The sequence below is a fragment of the Dasypus novemcinctus genome, chromosome 1 (assembly GCF_030445035.2).
Source record: "Dasypus novemcinctus isolate mDasNov1 chromosome 1, mDasNov1.1.hap2, whole genome shotgun sequence".
Lineage (NCBI taxonomy): Eukaryota > Metazoa > Chordata > Mammalia > Cingulata > Dasypodidae > Dasypus > Dasypus novemcinctus.
This window is the reverse complement of record NC_080673.1, coordinates 157667540-157691323: the sequence shown is the minus strand read 5'-3', so window position 1 is coordinate 157691323 and position 23784 is coordinate 157667540. Positions and strand designations below refer to the sequence as shown.

At 37.9% G+C, this 23784-nt stretch overlaps 1 protein-coding gene across 2 annotated transcripts in view; it reads right to left on the bottom strand.

The window, feature by feature from the left end:
• The window catches only part of CORIN (corin, serine peptidase), a 291946-nt gene that overhangs the window by 28580 nt on the left and 239582 nt on the right, over positions 1 to 23784 (bottom strand). For both annotated transcript variants that reach the window (XM_004469755.5, XM_004469756.5), the window contains 3 exons: positions 18388 to 18501; positions 17353 to 17463; positions 16139 to 16268 (listed from right to left, as the gene is read on the bottom strand). In XM_004469755.5, coding sequence (XP_004469812.2) covers positions 16139 to 16268; positions 17353 to 17463; positions 18388 to 18501 — 355 coding nt within the window. The remainder of the gene's footprint in view (positions 1 to 16138; positions 16269 to 17352; positions 17464 to 18387; positions 18502 to 23784) is intronic.

The window sequence follows — 23784 nt, the reverse complement described above, 5'->3', positions numbered from 1 at the left end:
AAAATGGTGAAAAGGCAGTTGACTCAATGGGAGAAAATATTTGACAATCACATATCCAATAATGGTTTAATATCCATGGTACACAAAGAGATCATACAACTCAACAATAAAAAGACAAGCTACCTGATTTTAAAAAGGGCAAAAGACTCGAAAAGGCAATGGTCCAAAGAAAAAATACAAATGGTGAAGAAGCACATGAAAAAAATATTCAATATCACTAGCAATTAGGGAAATGCAAATCAAAACTACAATGAGATATCTTTTCATACCTATGAGACTGGCAGCTATTAAATAGTCGGAAAACTAAATGTTGGAGAGGATGTGAATAGATAGTAACACTTATTTGCTGTTGGTGAGAAAGTAGAATAGTACAGCCACTGTGGAGGACTGTTTGGCAGCTACTAAGGAAGTTGAATATAGGCCATGGGACCTGTTAATACCATTACTAGGTATATACCCAGAAGAACTGAGAGTGGTTTACAAAATATAAATGCAAATATACTAGAGAGAAGGAAAATGTATAGCAGCTATAAATGGCAGGGGAAGCATAGAGAGATTGAGAGGTGATGGGTTTTGTTTGTTTTTTGTTTATTATTATTATTGGACTAATGAAAGTGCCCTAAGAATGATTGAAGTGATGAATGCCCAACTATGATTATACTGAATACTATTAATTTATACACTTTCAATGGATTTATGCTTTATTAATAATGTATCAATAAAATTGATTTGTTTTTTTTAAAATAAGGGAATAACTCAATAATAAAAAGACAAATAACGCACTTAAAAATGGGCAGAAGTTCTGAATAGACCTTCCTCCAAGAAAGATATACAAATGGCCATTAAGCTCATGAAAAGGTGCTCAACTATTTTAGGCATCAGGGAAATGGAAATCAAATCTTCAATGAGAAACCATTTCAGACCCACTATGATGGCTAGAAACAAAAACTGAAAGAATAACAAGTGTTGGCAAATATGCGGAGAAATCGAAACCCTCATACACTGCTGGTGGGACTGCAAATGGTGCAGCTGCTTTGGTAAACAGTCTGGGAGTTCCTCAAATGATTAAACCTAGTGTTACCATATGAACAGGCAATTCTACTCCTAGGTATACAGCCAAAAGAATTGAAAATTTAAGTCCACACACAAAAAAATTGTACACAAATGTTTGTACTAGCAATTGTTCATAATCGCTAAAAGTGGAAAACAACCCAAATATCTATCAATGAACAAAGGAATAAACAAAATGTGGTACATCCATAAAAGGACATTATTCAACCACAAAAGGAAAGGATGCACTAATATATGCTATAATTTGGGTGAACTTTGAAAACATTATGCTAAATACTAAAAGAAACCAATCACGAAAGTCCATATATTATATAGTTTCTTACATATGAAACATGAAAGTTCAGTATATAGAAATCTACAGAGACAGAAAGTAAACTAGTGATTGCTTAGGGCTGTGGAGTGGGAAGTGATGGCATTAAAGGGAATGATGGCTAAAGAGTATGAGCTTCTTTTTGAGATGGTGAGAATGTTTTAAAATTAACTGTGCTGATAGTTGCACATATCTGTGACTACACTAAAATCCATTGAATTGAATATGTTCAAAAGGAGCACTGAATGGCATGTGAATTATGTCTCAGTAAAGTTGCTGAAAAATAAGGGCAAACCTGAAGAGAACACCTGATGCTAGAATGAGAGGAAGATTAAAAACAAAAGAGTCCTTAATAATGAGTTCTAATCATTTAATTTAAAAACGAAAGTCATAAATTCTGACCACACTAAGAAGAATTGCACAAGATATAAATTTATTCACAAACTTGAATCAACTGTTAGATTATCGAAGCCTTCACAAAATCTACTGCAAAATAAGAATTTTCTACCAAATTAAGAGTTTGGCTTTCTATCAACTCCAGAAGGGCAGTGAGTGTAGTAATAGTGTGATGGAACGCATAAAACTCAGAGACCACACATACAACTCATGGTGTTTCTCTGATACTTCCATCCTGAGAATTCCATTCTGCAATTGAACAACCTATGGGCCACTTAAATTCAGGCATTTTACTGGCATATGATAAAGGAAGATCAATTTCATCTTTTGTTGTTCAATCAAATTATTCTAACACAGGCATTCTAATAGGATAACGAGAGACTATGAGAAATATAATTCAGCATAGGATTTCCACTGATACTGAATAGGAAAATAATTGTGAAGGGCACTTGAGCCTTTCAACTCACAAAGCCCTTGCAGTTATCCGAAGGAAGGGCTCCACAGAGCATTGCACATGGGAAGTTCTTGGAATTCATTCATTGGCTTCCAAGAAAAATGTCATTTGGCCCGAATATCTGAACTACATCAAACAGAAAATCTGAGGAACCCATCATCAGAAGAGGGGACTGTCATTATAAAAACTAGTTTTCCATGAAATTCTTAAACACTAGCATGCATGTCATGCCCAAAAATAAATCTTCCAGCCCTAAAAATGTCATCCTATGACCCATGAAAAATAATCAGGGAATCCATATGGTGCTATGTCTGCCATCCTACAGCATCTCAGCATCTCCATGATTTCAATCTTTTTCTAACTTTTTTCCTTTATTGAATTAATTTTTAAATTATAGAAGTAATGATTATAGATAGTAAAAATAATATAAAAATATACAAATGGAAAAAATGTCTTCTTCCCAACCCAGATGCATCAAAAATAACCATTGTAAATGGTGTTTGAGTATCCTTGCCAAACTTTATCCATAATTCATGCAGACATATCCACCCTTTCTCAGTAATTGTTGTGGGTGATAGTGTTGATGTTTCATTTAATGATATATATTAGAAGTCTTTCCAAAATAATAATTAACATTTTTTAACTCTTTTCTATATGTCAAGCACTAAAACACTTATTTAACCCTCCCAACAACACTGCAAGGTAGTTCTATTATTATTCTTTATTTGGGGAATGAAAAACTTTAGGCCAAGAGAAAATAAGTAATTTGCCAATGATCACAGTGCTAGCAGATGGCAGAACTAGTATTTGAATCCCTCTGGTCTGAAGTCAGAGTACAATTCCTAAAACTGTATATACTACAAAGTCCTCCTTCATTAACAGAATACACCACATCCTTATGATAGTTGCATAGTGTTCCATATATGAATGCACATATATTTACTTAACCAATCCACTATTGATGCACATGTAGATTGTTTCCAATTTCATTCATTTTTTTTCCCCTGCATGTGCAAGTGTGGCTTTAAAATAACTTCCTAGAAATAAAATCACCAAATCAACATTTAAACTTTTGATTGATATCGGGAATTTCCTTTCATACTCATCAAGAATATGTGTCTATATTTTTCAATTTTTAAAACTATGTATTTAATATAAATCATACTATAAAAAAAGCATCTGGAACATAATAGCTGCTTAAATTTTGCTTAACAATTTGCATTCCTTTGACTCGAATACTTAACATCTTTCTCCATATTATATCAAGACACAAATTTAAAGAACTGCTTTTGGGTAGAGAGCAAGAGAGAAAAAAAAGCATTTCCCAATGATTAAGCATCAAAGTCACTGTATCCAGGGAATGAAGTTAGTTCCAAATACCTCTATAGCAACCATAGGGTCATATACCAAGAAGGAAACTTAAGCAAAGATCTAAACAGCATCCTAATTCAGCAGCCTGCGAAAACCGAGGTAGAGCAACAAACCCACCACAAACGTTTGTGGAGCCTGGTACAAGGCCCATATACCATGTCTACAAATTTAGATGTTACAAGTGAATTTAGCAAGTATTAAAGGAAATGTATTCTATCCTGCTACTTTGACAAACACATGTGCCCGCTTCAAATATAGACTTCTTGGAACAGTGTATTTCCAACTTTAGCATTCATCAGAATCACCTGGAAGGCCTGTTACAACATAGATTGTGGAACCCCGACCCCAAAGTTTCTGATTCGGTAGGTCTATTATGGGGTCCAAAGAATTTGCCTTTCTTACAAGATCCCAGATGGTGCTGATACTGCTAGACTAGGATCACACTTTAAAAACCTTGCTCTAGGACACAGACTAAGCTCCACGTGGAGTAACCTCTTTGCTGTGGGCTGAATTGCATCTTCCAAAAAGACATGGTCAAGACCTTACCCCCGGTCCTGTGAATGCAACTTTTATTTGGAAATAGAGTCCTTGAAGATGTTACTAGTTAAAATGAGGCCAAATTGGATTTGGGTGGGCCTTAAAACAACATGACTAGCTTCTTACATTAAAAATTCCCCCACACGAGGGCTTTTTTTTTTTTTTTTTAACATTTGACAGCAAGAGAAAGTGCTACGGGGCAGGCAGGAATGACCTAAATAGACATGTTAAAATTTCAGTGGAAGGACAAGGTCTATTCTATTGCTAGGGAAAAATGTCTGCGTATTCAACCTCAGTGCTTGACAGCTGGTTTTGAAGCACAAATGGCTTGTGTAATAGGCAAGATAAATTATTTGCAATTCTAAATATCCTTTTCAGATTTGGAACATTTCCACTAAGCATTTAGTATCTGATTTCAAACATCTCTTTTGAACACTGTCATATTATTATCATGTTTGGCTTCTGTGTTAACAGTGAAATCTAGTTGAGTTATTTTATCAAAAAAGATGACTTGCGAATTTTCACAGAAAAGCATTAGTACGTTAAAAACAAAACCCAAATAAATACTACTAAGAAATCATTTGTCTGGGTAGACAGCTCGCTTATGCTTTATACAGTGAACCTCCCATCAACAGAAATGCTTAAAGCAGAGCATAAGGCCTTAGTTTATTTTTCTAGTAAACTTCCTATTAACAAAATCACTTTTTATTGCAATTCTAACCAAAAATATATAATTTTATTCTTATACAACCCATTGTCTGCCTCAGAAGTAGAGTATAGTAAGGCAGGGATCTATGTGTACAAGTGGCAAAACTATCCCCAGGCAAAAGGGGGAAACTGTTGAATCAAAATATTAAATTACAGGTGTTCAGATTTTATAAATTAAATATAATAAATCAGAAAAGCTAAATAATCTCTTTCAAATATACAAATTAAAAAATGATAAAGGCATAAAGTAAGGTATTAATATAAATATATAAAATACAATGATTACACATATATTATTATTATATAAATTAGAAAATAAAAGTATTTTAAACACACATTTCATTTTAAAAGTGAAAAAACAATCAGTCGTGAAAATTTGAAATTAAAATAGTATTTGAAAAAGAAGAAAAAAGAAAAAGAACCTTTGATTATTTATAAAGTGAAATCTTATAAAACAAAGTGACAAAACTGTGACATCTAGTTTTGAATACAGCTGTCTAACTCTTTCAGAGTCCACAATTGTCCAAATATTTTCTTCTGGATATTTTATTTTTCAAAAATCCTATTTCTTTTTGACAACACTGAGAAGACCTTTTGGAAAAATTGCTTTTTAACAGAGAGAGAAACTCAACATTTTATTGACAGCAACTTGAGTTTAGTTTCAAAGGAAGTGTTTCTTGTTTATCTTCATCTTTTTTGGTACATGTAGCAATTTGATTTTATTTATGAATTCCAAAAATAGAAATTGGATTCTGTTTGTGAACTGATCTGTCCCTCCAGGCATATTAGATTGGATTGGATTCACAGGCTTCACTTTCACTTGATTAAATAATGATTAAGGCTTTGATTGGGCCATGTCAGTAGGACGTTGAGTCCCCGCCCCTTGGTGAGCAGGGATTCACAGAGAAATCACACCACAGAGAAGAGAGTTTTGAGTTTTGAGCTGGAGCCCAGGAAGTAAGCACACAGAGGGGCGGAGTAGTTGAGCCCAGAGAGAAGAAAAGAGCCCAGGAAGCCTGAACCCTTGCAGACATTGGCAACATGTGGCAATAGACTTTGGGGTGGGAAGTAACTTACACTTTATGGCCTGTTAACTGTAAGTTTCTACCCCAACTAAATACCATGTATAAAAACCAACCAATTTCTGACAGTTTGCCTCAGCACCCCTTTGGCTGACTAATACAGTATATAATATAAAGCTAAAGATTACCAGGGTCAGTTTGTTCAGAAAGACTATGAACCAAAGTAGAATTGATTTTTCTAACAGAAGCCTTGTTGCATCAATCTTCCTTTACTTCCTCTTCTTGAGGATTAAAGAAGTAGAGCAAAATGTTTTCTAAAAATTCATGCACCTTTCTTCAATTCAAAATATTAAGGCAGCATAGACTTTGTGTATATTGCAAGATAAATAATTCAAATTTCAGTTTTGTTTTGCTTTTAATACTGGGTTGACAGTTTTTTAAAAAATCAACACTTGGGTACCTAAAAATAGCACTAGAATATTTGAGTATCAAAAACTGAAACTATTATCATACAGAGATGTGGACGGTCTTAAGGATGAGTGGTACCAGGGACCCAAGAACTCTCAGGACCCTTTACCTCTCATCTCCACTTACTTTTGGGGAGAAGGTGGTTTTATTCTCTCCAAAGTGGCTTTTTCACAAGCCCAGCGAGTGGCCACCTACAGCTCTACACTTATTCTTTCATCTTTGTTGCCAAATCAAATCTTCTCCCCTAAAGCCAATTAAAACAAATCATACTGAAGAACTTTAAGTATCTCAACACTAATTACTGTGGCCAGAGAGTGAGTTACTTTGATTGGTCCAGCTGTGGTTACGTATCTACCCCTCAACTAATCACTGAGACCATGAAGGTAAGTTCATATACAAAGACAGCAGTATCCATTTAAATTCCCACAGAAAAAAAGAAGAGCCCTGGTCCTAAAAGAAGGGAGGAATGAAGGGAGACAATAAAATAAATGTCTTCTATAGTGACTTTAATTGGATTTTATATTAAAGGACCATTGTGCCTCAGGGCCAAGATTCTACATGTTTGTTAGTTTTTGGAATATGTAGGAAGTGTCAAAAATTAGATTGAAATTAGGCGGCAGACTTGGCCCAGTGCTTAGGGCGTCCCTCTACCACATGGGAGGTCCGTGGTTCAAACCCGGGGCCTTCTTGTCCCGTGTGGAGCTGGCCCATGCGCAGTGCTGATGCGCACAAGGAGTGCCCTGCTACACAGGGGTGTCCCCCCCTTATAGGGGAACCCCACACGCAAGGAGTGCACCTCATAAGGAGAGCTGCTCAGCGCAAAAGAAAGTGCAGCCTGCCCAAGAATGGCACCGCACACACACAGAGAGCTGACACAACAAGATGACGCAATAAAAAGAAACAGATTCCTGTGCTACAAACAACAACAGAAGCGGACAAAGAAGAACACGCAGCAAATAGACACGGAGAGCAGACAACCGGGGTGGGGGGGAAGGGGAGAGAAATAAATAAATAAATAAATCTTTTTTAAAAATTAGATTGAAATTAGACTTGACTTGTGTTTTTCAATGAATGCAATGGGTTAACCAGGGAGTGTTCAAGCCAATGATGTTATAAAGCAGCTGGTTCTCAAGAGTGCTACCCTGGCAGAGTTTAAATTAGTCAGACACAAAGGTTGAACCTGATGAGCACTGATATAAAGTGGGATGAAAATGAAGACAGCACGTTAGCGTTGTATCAGATGAAATTTCCCCCTCAAGGAGCTGACATGTCAGTGAGAAGGGCAAGTTTCAAACATGTAACAAAATAATTTCCCATACTGATAAGGGCTTCAAAGAAGACAAAGTGAGCAAATGTGAGAATGAAGAGGAAAGCTAATTCAGCTAGGGCTGTCAAACAAATAAGACCTCTACAGGAAGTTGATTTATGAACTGAGACATGAACAGTGATGGGGGGACAATCATGACAATCTAGGGATCAGCATTCCAAGTAAATGGAACAGAGAGTAAGAACCTGAGATAAGAATGAGTTTGACATGTTTGAACATCAGTAATAAGATCAAAGTGCCTAAAGTTTAGTGGGCAAGTGGAAGAGTACTAGGAGATTGGGTCAAAGAAAGTAGTGGCAGATTATGTAGTGTTTTACAGATCAGGGTAAGAAATTGGATTTTAAGTCCAAATTGTATAAAGAATAAGAAAATACCACTGGATTTGGCATTTCAGTAAAATTGTTACTGACTGCCAGTTTTGTCTTGAAGGTAAAAGCCAGGTTGTAAAAAGTTTCAAAGACAACATGAAGATACTGGCCCAAAGACTCTTTCCCGGTACAGTTTCAAAAGAGGATGCTGCCATAAAAGGACTTTTAACTCAAACAACTTAGGCCCTTTTCTTTCATTTCTGATGGATTGCACAAGTTGGAAATCATGATTTACCCAAGACCCATTTATATTCATTTCAACGGCAACGCCATATCCATTGTGATGGCTGGGAAATCTGACGCTTTCTGGGGATTTTATGAGATTTTTTCTTCCTGTTCCAGAATCTTCTTGCTCACAGCATTGGTATTATTGGGTCTAGGAATAGAAGCCTGAAAGCTGAGGCCTTAACAGCACTTAATTCTGGAAAACCTATGAAAATCATCTTTGGTTTTATAAACCCTGGTAAGAAACTATTTTTTTTAATGAACATTTTTTCATCAAAATATGGAATGTAAGAGAGGGAAAAAAATAGATTAATTCATGATCTTGCCTAGTTTCATTCCATTTAATAACGGTGAATTTCTCTATACCACTGAGAAGCTTCTACTTAATTTCATAAATTATTCATTAATGTAACTGACTCTATTTGAGATTCAGTCTGCTAATAAATATCCAAAGGTAAATTCTTGGTAGAGTTTGCTATTAATGAATATATGGAAATGCTCTTAGGACAACTGGTAAACTTACCTTGCTTTAGTTTATTAAAGCCTGGTATCAAATGGTCTCAGGAAAGAATTTTTTAAAAGTTTCCTCTTCCTTTAGAAAGCAGCAGCACCTTTTCACGAAAATTATTCATCTCCCTCCCTCCAGAATATCATGTTCCAAGAAATACTAGAGCCACATTTTATGCTTTATGATTCCCTTTTCACCAAGACAGTCATTGAACCACTAGCCTTTTGGAAATACATAGGAAATTAATTCCCTATGCCCAAGCTACATGACTGCATGGAAAGAAGTGAAACTTCCACAAGAAAGACAATAACAACTCATGGGTTTGCATAAGCTGACTTTAACTCAGAAAATGACAATAAGTATCTATTTATTGCTATAAGTGACTTTTCAAAAATGAAAAACACTTGAACTGTAGTCTTGTATGCCCCATTTCATCTATTTAAAATTAGTAGAATAACAAGATCACAAAGTGATATTGAGAGTTGCTATAAAACTCTAATATAAAACAATACTAAAAGGATTTAATGTTTGAGAAGATACTTTGTCACATCAATCAGGTCATATGTATTGAATAACTTGGTGCCTTTGGGGACCTATTCCTGGTACCCACAATTCATATTTTATTAAATAATCCATATTTTATTCCTCCATTCTGTGGACCCTGGGATGGTAATGTCTACCTCTATATCCACCTCTATATCAAGAGGAGGTTTCGATCCCATATGGTTGATAGATGCAATTCTCCTGCTTGGAGATGTAGGCACTCTCAGTTCCCTGTTGTGGTGGTTAACCATCTTCATCTTCCTGTGAGCTGTCCTAGGTAAGTAAGCCCAATGAACCAGAGAGTAGGAGTTACAACTCTGCTGAGGCTCAGGGCCCAGCTGGCACATCACCCATCCAGAGATTCAAGTCTCCTGGGTATACACTAACCCCAGCACCAACCACAGGTTCAGTAAAAGTGTCAGAAGAAGCATGTGTAGAAAGGTCACATCTGAGTCCAACTCCATCACACTCAGGAAAACAAACTCCAAAGTAGGGCCCACTGACAAGGCACTGAACTCCAGAGCCAACTGCCATGACCATAGAACCTGTATGTCTCAATAACCTTCAGGAGCACCACTACCTGGGGTTGTATCTACTTTGGCTATCTCTGGGATCCTGCTGAGGTGTGCATAAGCATGACCCCTCTGATGACCTCCTGACTTTTTTGAAGACTTTAGCCATATAAACTCATTTGTCTTTACCACTTCCCCCTTTTAATCAAGGTCTTTTTCTTATTGCATCATCAGTCAGTGGTGATGAGCCAGTGAGGCTCACCCCCGGGATTCATGCCCCATGCTGGTGGAAAGGTAATGCATTTACATGCTGAGTTTGGATTAGAGAGTGGCCATATTTTAGCAACATGGAGGCTCTCAGGAGGTAACTCTTAGGTACCCTGCAGCTCTAGGCCTAGTTCAAATTTCAGGCACACAGGATCATAAGCATAGTCATCAGTATCAAGGACTCATCCTTGGACCATCTTTCTTCACTGGTCTTTGCCCTTGTAACTGGAGGATTGTTGCTGTTCCATTGGGGAATATGACAGAGTGCCCCTGGCTAGGAACTCACCATTCCCTCAGTTGTCATTTGTAACTGTAACTACCATGAAAATACCCAACAAATATCTGAACACGTTTATATACCCTATATATATGCCCTGGAGAACTCCCTCCCAACCATGTGTCCCCCATCAATAACATCCCACATCCGTGTTCCTCCCCTGCCATAGCTGAGCCCCTCTGTGGTCCAAAACTTCTACAAAAGTGAAGTCTATTCTATTGCCGAATTCAATTAACAGGAAAATAAAATAGTAACAATAGGTTTAAAGATTAGAAATAGAATTCATACTGATTTCAAAACACTAAAATAAAGTAAAAGTAAATTTGGATATTAAAAAATGAAAAACTTTGTTTTTGACGTTGTGCCTTTCATCACTGTAATAGGTATTGTGCTGTATGTACAGTGGCAAGGCAATGTATTTCATTTCTTCCTCAGTGGTGCAACAGTGCTCCAAGATGTATTCGCCAAATGCAATGAATGTGATGCAATGATGAAGGAGGTTGTTGATGTGGGAGGAGTGGGGGATGTGGGGTGCGGGGTCTGTGGGAACCTCTTACATTTTTTAATGTAACATTTTTTGTGATCTATGTATCTTCAAAAAAATACAATAAAAAATATATATATCCAGAATAAATCCACTTGTCACTATCTTCACTGCTAACATACTGATCTAAGTCATCAAAAGTTCTTACTTGGGTTATTTCAGTGGTCTCTGACTACTCTTCTTTCTCCTACTGTTATCTTCTTACATCCTATTCTCCACATAACTGTCCAGACAACCAGAGTTGGATATAGTGAAAAATGACTTATTAAAGCAAAAGATCTGAATGTACTTTTCTCCAGTGAACATATACAAATGACCAAAAAGCAAATGAAATAATACTCAACATCACTAGTAATTAGAGAAATGCAAATCAATACCACAATGAGATACCACTTCACACCCCCTAGAATGGCTAGGATCAAAAACACAAACAATAACAAGTGTTAGTGAGGGTGCAGAGATATTGAAACCCTCATACATTGCTGGTGGGAATGTAAAATGGCACAGCCACTTTGAGAACCTGTTTGGTAGTTCTTCAAAAAATTAAACAGAGTTACCATATTACCCAGTAGTTCCCTGGGTATATACCCAAGAGAGTTGAAAACATACTTATGCAAAAACTTGTATATGAAAGTTCACAGAGCATCATTTATAATAGCCAAAAAGTGGAAAAGTGGAAAAACCCAAGTGTCCATCAATTGACTAATGGGTAAACAAAATTTATCCCATATAATGGAATATTATTCAGACATAAACAGAATGCAAAACGGATCTATGCTACAACATGATGTACCTTGAAAGCATTATTTGTAGGTGAAAGAAGCCAGACACAATAAACCATATATCATATGATTCTATTCAAGTAAAATGTGCACAATAGGCAAATCCATAGAGAGAGAAAATAGATTAGTGTTTGCCAGGGAAAGGGAAAATGGGGAGTGACTGCTAATGAACATGGGGTTCTGGAATTAGATAGTGGTGATGATTGTACAACCTTGTGAATACACTAAAAACAACAAAACTGTACAATTTTAAATGGTGAATTTTATGATATAGGAATCATATCACATTTTTTAATTGAGTGCAAGGTTTGAGTTTCTTCTTCATGGTTTACATGTATAGGATCAGCAGCCTAAGCTAGATTTACTACACAGAGGACTAAATCTGTATTTGAGCTTCACCGAAGCCAATCAATAAGGAAACCATACTGGATTAAATAGTTATTACATGACAAAAGAAATATAAAATTAGAAACTTTTTTCCCTGGAAATAAAATTTAGGAGGAAATTACAGTGTAAATCCTTATATCAGAGACTATTAGGTAATATAATAGATGTAGTCTCTGACTGTGGTTTTGCCCCAAGACACAGAAACATTCTTAAAAAGGATGTTTCTTCTATTGACTAGCTCTAAAAGATTAGGGTATAAAATAAAATTGCAACAAACTCCATAAAGAAATTTTTGCCAAAATAATACAGTTCAGACACATCATTTCCAGATGACCTAACTTTATAGAGAGAGATTGTGGAGTCAAGGCACAGAGTTATATTCCCTTAGACCAACTTCCTCAAATACCAGATATCTCACCTGAGCATTTGGCCAGTACTAGAAGGTAGTCTAAATTTCTGTTTGCATTATTGATTAAATAAAAATCCATATGTTCTTGATAGTAGACATGCAGGTAGCAAGGTCTATATATTGCCATGAGAATTTAGGGGTTTGATTTATACCTTTGATATATACATTATAGTTACAGGGGGAGTGAAATCTAGAGATACTGCATGTTGGGGTAAAAAGTTTTTCAACTTCTGCAAAACACATAATTTGGGGATAGACCTACATTCTTGATGAACTAACTCCAAAAGGCACTCCTTCAACTAGAATGTACCACATGTAGTCAAGTATATGCTGACTTTGAGCACTACACTACAATGCTGTTCTCTACAAATGTTGCTGAATGGATGAATGAATGAATTTATACTATACTATCAAAATAAGATTAGAGTTGAATATTTTTCTCAGATAATCTTAACTGAAATGCCATGCACTATACTATAAGTCTGAAAATTTCTCAAATTACAAAAATTTTGAATTTTTTTTCAAATTTTGTGCTCTTTGCTGTTTACTCACATCTTCCCCACAAAACTGTGAGCTTTTTCATGATATGATTCACCTTTTAATCCTCCACATTTTACCTATACTCAATTTAATATAAGGCTTTAGGTAGCTCAAGTTTTTTATGGACATAAAATCATGTCCTTAGAGCTAATCCATTCCTGTGAGTGTAAACTTACTGTAAATGGGATCTTTGGATTAGATTACTTCAGTAGGGCATGACCCAGGTTAGATCTTAATCCTCTTACTAGAGCCCTTTATAAATGGGATGAGTATGGAGCAAGACACAGAGAGAAACTCACAGAAACCACATAGAAAAAGCCACAGGAGCAGAGAGAAAAAGCCATGAGAGTAAGGAGCTGAAATCAATGGAAACCAAGAGAGGGGAAGCCAGAAGTTGAAGCAACAAAACCCAGAAGAGAAGGGACAGACTAACAGATGCTGCCAAGTGCCAGTCTTTGGGCAGAAAGCATTACCTGAAGATGCCTTGATTTGGACATACATCACAGAAATAGACAAAACAGAATTTATCTTAACTTCCAAATGAACATGAGGAAAATTCCCTATGACAGACCTATCTGTGATAGTATGAAGCTTTTAGTGAACAGAAAATTTCATGTTCTTGGTGTTAATCCATTCCTGTGGGTGTGGGATCCTTTGATTGGATCGCGTTCGTTTGGGAGGCCTTTGATTGGGCTGCTTTAGTGAGGAGTAACCCAGGGTGGGTCTTCAACCTCTTGCCAGAGTTCTTTATAAATGGAGGACTGAAAGTACAGAGACACACAGAAACAAGCAGCAGAGACAGAGAAACCGTGAGAGGCTGAGAGAGAAGTCCTGGAAGCAAGAGACTGGAATCAGCAGAGCACAGAAGCACAGAAAGAGGCTCCCAAGAGGCTGAGAGCCCTGGAGGAGAGGGGGAGAGACGAGCCATATGCCTGATCATCCACAGCTGAGCACAGGGAGAGCTCTTTATGGATGCCTTGATTTAGGCTGAGCTGCCATTATACCCTGTCATGTGCCTGATCACCTCCAGCTGATCTTCGGTGAGACAGCATCTCTGATGATGCCTTGATTTGTACATCTTCATGGTCTCAGAACTGCAAGTTTGCAACCTATAAATCCCCATTATAAAAGCAACCTATTTCTGGGATAATGCTTTCAGCAGCTTTTAGCAAACTGAAACAAAGCTTATAAATAGTTACTCAAAAAAATTTTTTTAATGGAGAGTTGATACTGAATAGATATTGAATAGAATTGGTTGTGGTTACTTTTTAGACTTCAAGTTTTTTATATACTATACATATGAAGGTGTAAATATAAGCAGTGTAGTGGACGCTGCACTCCAGAAGCTAAAGGACAACCAGTCCCTCTGGCAGCTAGAGTAGGCTAATGACTAGCCAGACCAGCCCTTCCACCAGGGACTTTGAATCTGGTGGATATGACTCAAAGATGTAGGGTCACCTAGAGTTTATTTGAAGCATCAGTGGCAGAATTACAAACTGGGGGCACAGATGCTGGTCTCCAGGAACAGTGGTAACGGGGTACCTTCCTAAGCAGCCCATTGCTACGGAAGGAATTTGGCTTCATCTTGCCTCTGGGCCTGGGGGCGGGGGGTGAAACTTCTTTACTTCTCATAGCTTCTCAGGCATTCCTTGGCTTGGGGTAGCATAACTCCAGTTTCTTCACATGGCCACCCCTGTATCTACAACTCTGTCCAAATCTCCCTCTATTATAAGGACACCAGTCATACTAGATTAAGGACCACCTTCCTCCAGTATGAACTCATTTTAACTGATTACCTCACAAAGAACCTATTTCCAAATAAGGTCATATTCTCAGGTTCCAGATGGACATGAATTTTGGGTGAACACTATTCAACCCAGTATTACATGAAAAAGGAAGTCGTTTCAGTGACCTAATACAGCCTTTTTATTTTTCTAACCTTTCAGCTCTAACCTGAACCACATTCAAAGATTTCTGAAGATCACTTTTAAATTGAATTTCATGTGAGTTTATCTTGTAAGTTAGGTACCACAGAGTTATTTATGTTGGATTCTTCCTTTCACAGGAATGTATAATAATTTACTCTAGCCCTACCTTTGAAACTCATCCCCCTCCCCAAAGGGGGAATAAAAGGGGCATGTAGAGGTTCTACCCTCATTAGAAAACTGATGGATAACTCATCGTGAAGAAAGAGAAGAGAAGGATTAACACAGTAGTGGAAAGCATCAAGCATTCTAGATATTGTACCTGGTCTTCATCTCTCTTTTCCCCAATATTTTATAATCTAGTAACTCTTGGTTAAAGAAGAGAAAGCAGGAAGTTTAAACCCAGACACAACAATCTCAATTCCCCCTGAGTTTATGGGAGCTTCTGTCCTAAAACCAATTAGTTTGAGCTTACACAGTGCAAAACAAAGTTTCTTTTTTTATTTCCCTCATTTATACATTTCTTTCAAAATTTACACATCAGCAGCTATATATAGACATATATACACACACATACATATACACATAAACCCTGAAAATTATTGCTTTCCATCTCTGATGGAACTAAAAAAGAAAACCCCACAAAATAGCAAGTATATACATTTTAAAGAGTCTATTTCAGTGTGTTCTGTATCAAAGGCAGAGAGTGTCTCTTCATTTTCCTAAGAGGCAAAGACATGAACTCTTTCCTGATTTACATTTCCTGAATTATGTGGGATAAATTGAAATACCAGCAACATGAAGTTCAGTTTCCCACTTATTAAAATGTGTGCTGCTTAAAATGGAATTTCGACAACCTCTTGGGGAAAATTGCAAGATTTTCCATCCAGGTTCCTTAGAGGAAACCATCTTAATGCTTTTATAAATAATGAAAGCATTTCAGTTCAGAAGTACTTAAGCTACAATTACTTCATTTACTTTTCGAGCCTTCATCAAAATAGTTTTCAGCCCACACTCTTCAGAGCAGGTGCCTGTAATGAGAGGCGGTCCTCTCACCTGATTCATTTCCGGTGCATTGGAGTGCTCTTTGAGAGCACAAACTCCATGCTTTCATAAGGAAGCTATTATTGCCAAGTTCCACGAAGCCCTCTGAGAAATTCATCAGTGCTACAAACTACTGACCTTACCCTAAACCCATCTGCTCGCAGGCCAGCTGACTCAATGTCTCCTGCCATCCATCCGCACACACATGGTGCTCTGTGGCAGATTTGTGAACAGTCAGGAATGGAGAGGAGTTCACATTTTTAGAGAGGGTCACTGGGGGGGAAAAAAGGAAAAACCGTAATTAAAAACATTTCTTCTCATGGAACCTGTGGTATTTTTACATGACCTTCATTCAGGCTCCCGCGCCATACATTCATTTATCTGCATTTTTATTTGCTTTAGTTAAGAATTATTTGGTGTGAACCTACTCTGTACAAATTGCTTCTCTAAGTGTGATGGGGATTTTAAAAAATGAATTTGGAATAGTCTTTTCCCTCAAAGAACCATAGACTCTAGTGAAAGAAACAAGGCTTTCTTAATGTTTCTTTACTGAGGTAGAAGACGGCCAGAGGTAGGACCTATTCCCCTGTGTTTGCCAGGATTTGTAAAATTCTACGGAGGTAGCTGTAACTCCATTTGCAGCGCTTCCCTTTCAAGATAGTAAGAGAATGCAGGTATGTGAGAGCGGTGTTATTTTAGAGAATTTGTTATATGCGCTAATTCCTGTTTTTTAAAAGAGCATTCTCTGCACTCAATTAGGCACAGATCATTTGTGAAATACTGCGCAGTTGATCATAACTCAAAGGAAGAATCATGATCTGGTCACACGATGCAAAGGGCTAAAATAAGAGCTGAGCGACTGGAGGGGATAAGGAGAGAAGGAATTAATCAAATTCAAGAATACAAACAGCAACTTTAGAGGCTCTGGAGGGAGATGCCTGTAAATCTTGCCCCTGTAAGGAAGTAGAGAGTAGAAGCCCATCTGGATCTGGAGCAGGAGGATAGAGAAGATTAAGGGGCCATTTTAATATCCTATTCCAGGAGATGTAGATCATACAAGAACAACAGGCTGGTGATCATTGTTAAATTCTAGTCTAGCAGTTAGATGAATACAAAAATTTGAATGCAAACGTTCTCAATTGGAATAGAGGCATCTGAAATCAAGAAATGACTTGGGGGGGAATTTTCTGTGATTTGGAAATAACACACATGAATCACTTCTGTCGAATTACTGTCATAGAAAAACAAAGTGGATGAATTTAGTTAGTTAAACCAGTGAAGTAATAGAGGGTTCATTTAGCTGAAATGGGTGACAGGCTTCGGGATGTACAACAGATGGCAGAAACAAGCAGCTTACCACAACCCCATTCATCGGAACTGTCTGTACAGTCGGGAGCACCATCGCACCACACGTCACGTGACACGCAGTCATGATTGGCGCATTCTAGTTCATCATCTTGGCAAAATGCTGGCAAAGGGGACAAGGAGCAGGAAGACACAAATGTTTTAGAAGCAAATGTAAGCATCACTCACACACAATTTATAATTTGCCAGTGGGAGCACAGAAGGAAGAAAACACAAGATCTCTGAGGCTCTCCAAACAGATATCAAGGCAGAATTAATGCATTAGTAAAATCTCACTTAGTAGCTGTGGACCTACACAAATAGCAAGCATTTAAACAGAATTACTACCTCCAGGGAACTAGAACCTGATTTTGTTCAGGTCCCTATGCCTTCCCCAGTTCCAGGGGAGATTCTGATTAGTTTAAGTGAGGCATGGCATTTTCCTGACTATACTTAGTTTTTTCTGACTGTAATTATTAGTACATGAGTGAACATGTGATCAGGGTCTTGGCATATGGTTTTGTCAGTTTGTGCTTTGCAAGACGGCTCTTCCCCAAAGTCTATGCCCTAGCCTGGGACTCCAGCAGCCTGAAGGAAATAGCATCTATTTCTAATTGGTCCTCCAGGAAGGGATGCTTCTTTTTGCAATTCAGCCGTTTGTAGAAGGTGTCTTCCCTAATCCATGCAAAGATCTCTGACTGCTAGCTGTGACGCTGCTGAATCGATGTGAATTCATTTCTGATGTCTAGAGTTGAGGGAGAAGCTCTTTCTTTCCTAGTGGAGGTGACTGGGGAGGCATGCTGTCCCAGGCACTCTTGACAGCCATCTTTTGGCCATGGCTGGACTAAGCAGAATTAAAAGAATTACAGAAGAAGTACTAAACTCTGGCATGCAGCCTCAAGAATCCACCCTACACTTGACTTTTTATAAGGTACGAACATACTAAAAGCTTTTGATTCATGTTTCTAAAGGTCTAGCTTTTATTCAAAGTGAGAAGTAATTTGTGTTTAAAATAAAAATGTGTTGACAAATTCATGTAAACATTTACAGCAGTTTTTTTCATCCATGTTTTCAGGGCAGTCCGGGAATCCATCACAGATCACCGTGTACTTCAAACATTGTTTATTAGATGGACATTCCCAAAGATCTCTCTCTTTACAACCTGGAGACAAAAGAAAAAGTGACTTACAACAGTTACAGAGCCAAAATTATTGAAGAATTGGATCAATGTAGAAATACCTCAGCATTAAGCATTTCTTTTTTCTTAAAGAGTTTTGACTCCTGTATGCCACGAATAACGTAATTATGAAATATAGCAGGTCAAATGACACATGGGAAATGACCAAAAGAAAAAGCAACTATACATTAATGTGCATCTTTAGCTTAGTTGCTTTCTGAATCAATTTGCCAACACATAAGACTAAAGAATAAAAGAATTTGCCAACATATAAGACTAATCCATAAAATTATGAATTGTTCTTTTAAAAAATATGCCAAAACCTATTATCTTAATCTGTAATTTCAGTCCAAAAATGGAGAGGCCTTCAATGTGTTTTACCAAAGAGGATCCTTTTATATCAGCTACTACAAAACTAGTTTAAGAGCCAGGCAACAAAGCCATCACTTTATAGTACTGACATAGCTAAGGTTAGAAACTTTTTCAATTAATGTGAAAAATGAACATAAATTGCAGAATATCAGGGCTATCAGTCCATAGCTTGAATTGTAATCTGCCTATGAAATAGTGAGCACTCGTAATAACTAAATGGCATTTATTTATAATGCAATGCATTTTGTAGGTTTATTGAAACATGCCAAGAGTCTGATATATTCTAGTCCCTCCAGTCAGATTCATGGCCCTCACTTGACTGTGAGTTGTGTAAGAGCAGAAACTACATAGGGGTCATCTTATGAGTACCCTTCTCCCCCTGCCTAGAATAGTGGCCAGCACTTTCAGGCCCTAGTGATCTATAAGAACTTTATCTTAAAAGTAGTTTCAGTACTTTATGTATATTTTAAATTGAATTTCATTTCATGTAAGAAACAGTGTCTGTTTAAGGATAATTTAGTTTAAAGTAAGTCAAATGCAAAATAATTGCCAAATAAGGAGTTTTTAATGGAAATGTTATTTCTCATTTGACCTAGTACTAATAATTCAGAGAAATTTCATAGATAATTGATTCAGGTTCCTTGTAATCCATCATAAGAAAAATTCTACTTTTTTTTTTTTTTGCTTTTGTAATTCTCAATGAAATACTACCCAGATAAGTCAATAGGAGAGTTATGTTTACTATGAGCTAAAATTATACTTAGAATTTTCAAAAACTGTGTGAAATAGTGAGAGTTTTTCACTAGCTATATATCTGGAAGTCCTCGACCTGGAAAACCTGATGTCTGTGCCAGGACTCATAGTGACATTATTTGGAGTTTACCACTAGTAGGGAAAGCAGACATCTGCAACGTTCAGGCAAGGTCATTCCTCAGGTCCCTGGAGATTTGAGTGTGCCTAAAGTCTGCCTTCCTGGGACCTGCTCCTTCCAAATGACACAGAAAGCAAAGGAAATGAAGAAAGAGGTTTTAACAATGCAAGGTGCCCTCCCAGTTTAAGGGATGCCTCTCTCCCTAAATCACACCAGGTGCTAGTAGAGGATGAAAGAAAACAGCATGAGTTTTGTTTTTTTTTTTTCGTTATAAACATTTTATGTTTATTTCTTATTTTAAACAGTTTATACAAGAGTATATATATATATGTTATCTAGTGTCAGTTTTACTGCAATTACTGTCTTTCGGCTGGTAGCTTGTTTTCAACTCTTCTTTCCTTAGCATACGCTACAAGGAGAAGTTCTTCAATTAATAAAACCTTTAAAATATCCCTAAGAATAATGTTCCCAGTTTTAGCCAATAAAAAAATAAACCTCAGTAAATTTTTAAATTCAGTAAACAATGAATTATATTCTAGCATAAGTATGTCTCAAATAGTATATGACATATATGCTAATATACATTGTTTTTATGAGATTTAAGTTTAAGTTAGGTGTCCTCTATTTCATCTGGCAATGCTACATAGAAGTGTAACCCATTATGTTTTTTTTTGTTTTGTTTTTTTGTTTTATTTTATTTTATTTACTTTGTAATAATATTACATTAAAAAAATATATATATGAGGTCCCATTGAACCCTACCTCCCCCACCCCACCTCTCCCCCCCCCCTCAGCAACACTCCCTCCCATCATCATGACACAGCCATTGCATTTGGCAAGTATATCTCTGGGCACCCCCGCACCCCATGGTCAACGGTTCACACCATGGCCCACACTCTCCCCCATTCCATCCAGTGGGCCCTGTGAGGATTTACAATGTCCGGTGATTGTGTTTTTGAATTATTCACAAGGCACCCTTCTTAAGAGTACAGAGAAGAGTTTGGACATCTGGAAGGAGCTGATAAAAGACCACAAAAAGTACATCTTCTAGGGCATACAACCTCTAAACTATATCCCCACTATGTCAGTATTATGATCACCATTTTATAAGTAAGGAAACTGGGTTTAGAGAAGTTAAACTGCCCCAATCACAGCTCTATGGTGAAGGATCCAGCTGGAATCCAGGTGCAAGCCTTTAGCTGCAATCCTCTGTAAAATGAGAATATGGATGGAAGAGGAGAACACAACGTAAGAGTCAGACACCTGCATTGGCATCCTACCCCCAAATCCTGCTGTGTGGCTTTGGGTACATGATTTAACTTCTCTGAACCTCTATTTCCATATTTCCAAAATGCTAAAATTAATGTCTGCTACATAGGGTGACTACAAAGATTAAATGAATACCCTATAAGCATTAATTGACTCTTCTATACATTTCATTTCTAGTAAAAGTTTGCACGGCCTAATCCTTCTATTGTGGACTTAGAGTAAGCATAAAAAAATTAGGATAAAAGAATTTAAGGTATTATTCTAATGTAAGACAATATTATTTTGTGAAGAAACCATTCTCTCTTTAAATGACATATTTTTGGTATAATTATGTGTTAAATGTATGTTCTAAAAGGAAAAGGGTATGACTCTCTTAAAAGTTAAAAATAGATGTGGATGGAAAGGGATGCTTAATGCAGCTGTAGGTTATGGAGCCAAATAATTGTTGATGACAAAGGAACAGCTACCCATCACAATAGTAATAACAACTCCTGCTCATCCAGGCCACAGTTGACCGCTCAAGTGAACAGTTTCTCCTGATTTGCCTAGGACTTGCCCCATTTGAACAGTAAATATCCCACATCCCAGGAAACCCCTAAGTCCTGGGCAAACTAGGGTAGTTAGTCACCCTTACCGTGCCAAGCATTTCTTCTAGGTTCTTTTGCTTTATCTCTGTGAAGCAGAGATTCTAATTAGAGCATGTTTTTTTTCTCTACTAAGAAAAATGTTGTCATGGGTAGAGACAGAAAATCACCTCAAAACAGATGCTTCTTACTCTGTAAGGATCTCTTAGGTATGTAAAGATAGGGGAAGAGAATCCACTCATCCTCTGATCTGAGCTGCTTGAAATAAAAATTATCTCACCCTTCAGGGAGGAGCCGGTCCCAGTGAAGAAGAGGGCCGGGTGATTCGGGGTCCCTGAGCAGGTCTCAGTCATCCTGAGACCAACATCTGCCTGAGGAAGTGGCTGGGAGGTGACTGAAGGAGACCACAGGAGCTGGCGCAGTGGAGCGCTGGTCTAGGGGCGGGAGAGCCCCTCCACGGCCTGTGGCCCAGGGCGCTGGAGCCCCTTCTCTCAAAGACCGGCCGCAGAGGGCTCTGCTCTAGGCCTGGGGCAGCAGCTGGAACAGAGGACCTACCGCCCCACTGGATCCAGACCTGACTATCAGGGCCAGCAATCACTGCACAGGTTGTGGAGCTCCCCTCTTCAGCTAGAAAGTCTCAGCTGCCCTCCCCATTCCTGTGTCACCTCCCCTTTTAGGAGTGCCATCCTGGTGTCATCCATATCGATATGTGATGGCCTAGTACCTGGTGAGAGAGGCAGGATGGGGGAATGAACAGAGCTTTAAATGGAAGGCGAGGGGCCCCTAAATCGCTGAAAACTAGAATTGTGGACATCTAGCCAAAAAGTCACTACTTCCAGAACTCACCCTATGTGAGCTAGGGACTTAGTCCATGGCCTTCTGGCCAGGATGTCTCTGCCAAAAACAGCTGTCAGAAACAAGATCAGGCCAGGCAGGACTCCTTCTCTCAGGGGAGACTCCTGGAGTGAGCCTGGGACGGGAATAGCCTCCTAGAATTTTCACCACTGTGGGTTCTTGGTTGCAGCCCTCAGTGGACTGAGTAGGACATGTTATGAATATTCCAAATGGTGGGGGATAAAGTCGGTTTTCTCTGTATGTTTTTCAGATGAGAAAACTGAGGCCCAGAGAAGTTAAGTAACGGCCAAAAAACACACAGCCTTCAAGTGCTGCATAAGGATTTAAATCCAAGTCTAAGTCTTTCCTATTCTACTATTCCAAACTGCTTGCCAAAGAAACCAAAGAAGTAGCAAAGCAGGTAAGCAAGTAGCAAAACATCTAAAGGAAGGAGAACGCCTCTCCCTTAACATGGAAAAATTAAGCCATACAGTGTCATCAGGGATAAATCCTGAAGATTCACCCTGTGAGCACATTTGTGAGTATACGATATGATAGGGACACAATGACTCTATGTCTGGCTTCTGCCAAGCCACAGAGCAAGAATCAGTCTTGTCCAAATCTAAGGAGACATAAAGGCATGGAGAGTGGCCTATTTGGAGTGCTAAGAAGCAAGTTAAATCCTGTTCTCTGGTAAGCTATGCAAACACCACTGAAGGTTTCTGAAGGGATAGAAAAAAGCCTGTCAGAAAACCTGAAATCAAGTTATGAAACTCACAAATATCAGACAGAGGTTTTATAAACATTCTGAGGGGGCTTTGACTCTGAGAAAAGAATCAGGTTATATTTAAAAGTTTTATTGTATTTGATCCAGTGAAAAGAGCAAAGATACATGGCAGAGAGATTTTTTATACATTTGAAAATAAGTAGAAAGGTACTTAATGGCACTCAGCCAATTTGCATTGTTTGTCAATCTTTCTCCATATACCGTTTTACAAAGAAGAGTGATGAATTGCTCATGTAATAAAGGGCTTTATTTCTGTAGTAGGTATAAAGAAATTGTTTTAGCTAAATTCTCACTTAACCACCAAATTGAAAAGACTTGCTGCATTCATCACTGCCCAGGTACCAGCTTGCTCCCGTGGTAGCTCACCCAAACTGTGGATGGAAGGCTAGCAAAACTAACCTCAGCCTTAGAGGCTCACATTTATACTATGACAGCAAAGCTCAAAAATATAATCCCATTGTTATTACCCCTAATTCTCCTTTCTTTTGTCACTCTTGTGCTTTTCTTTGCCCAAATTTCTACCTTGTTCTCCACTGCTTAGATAGTAATGC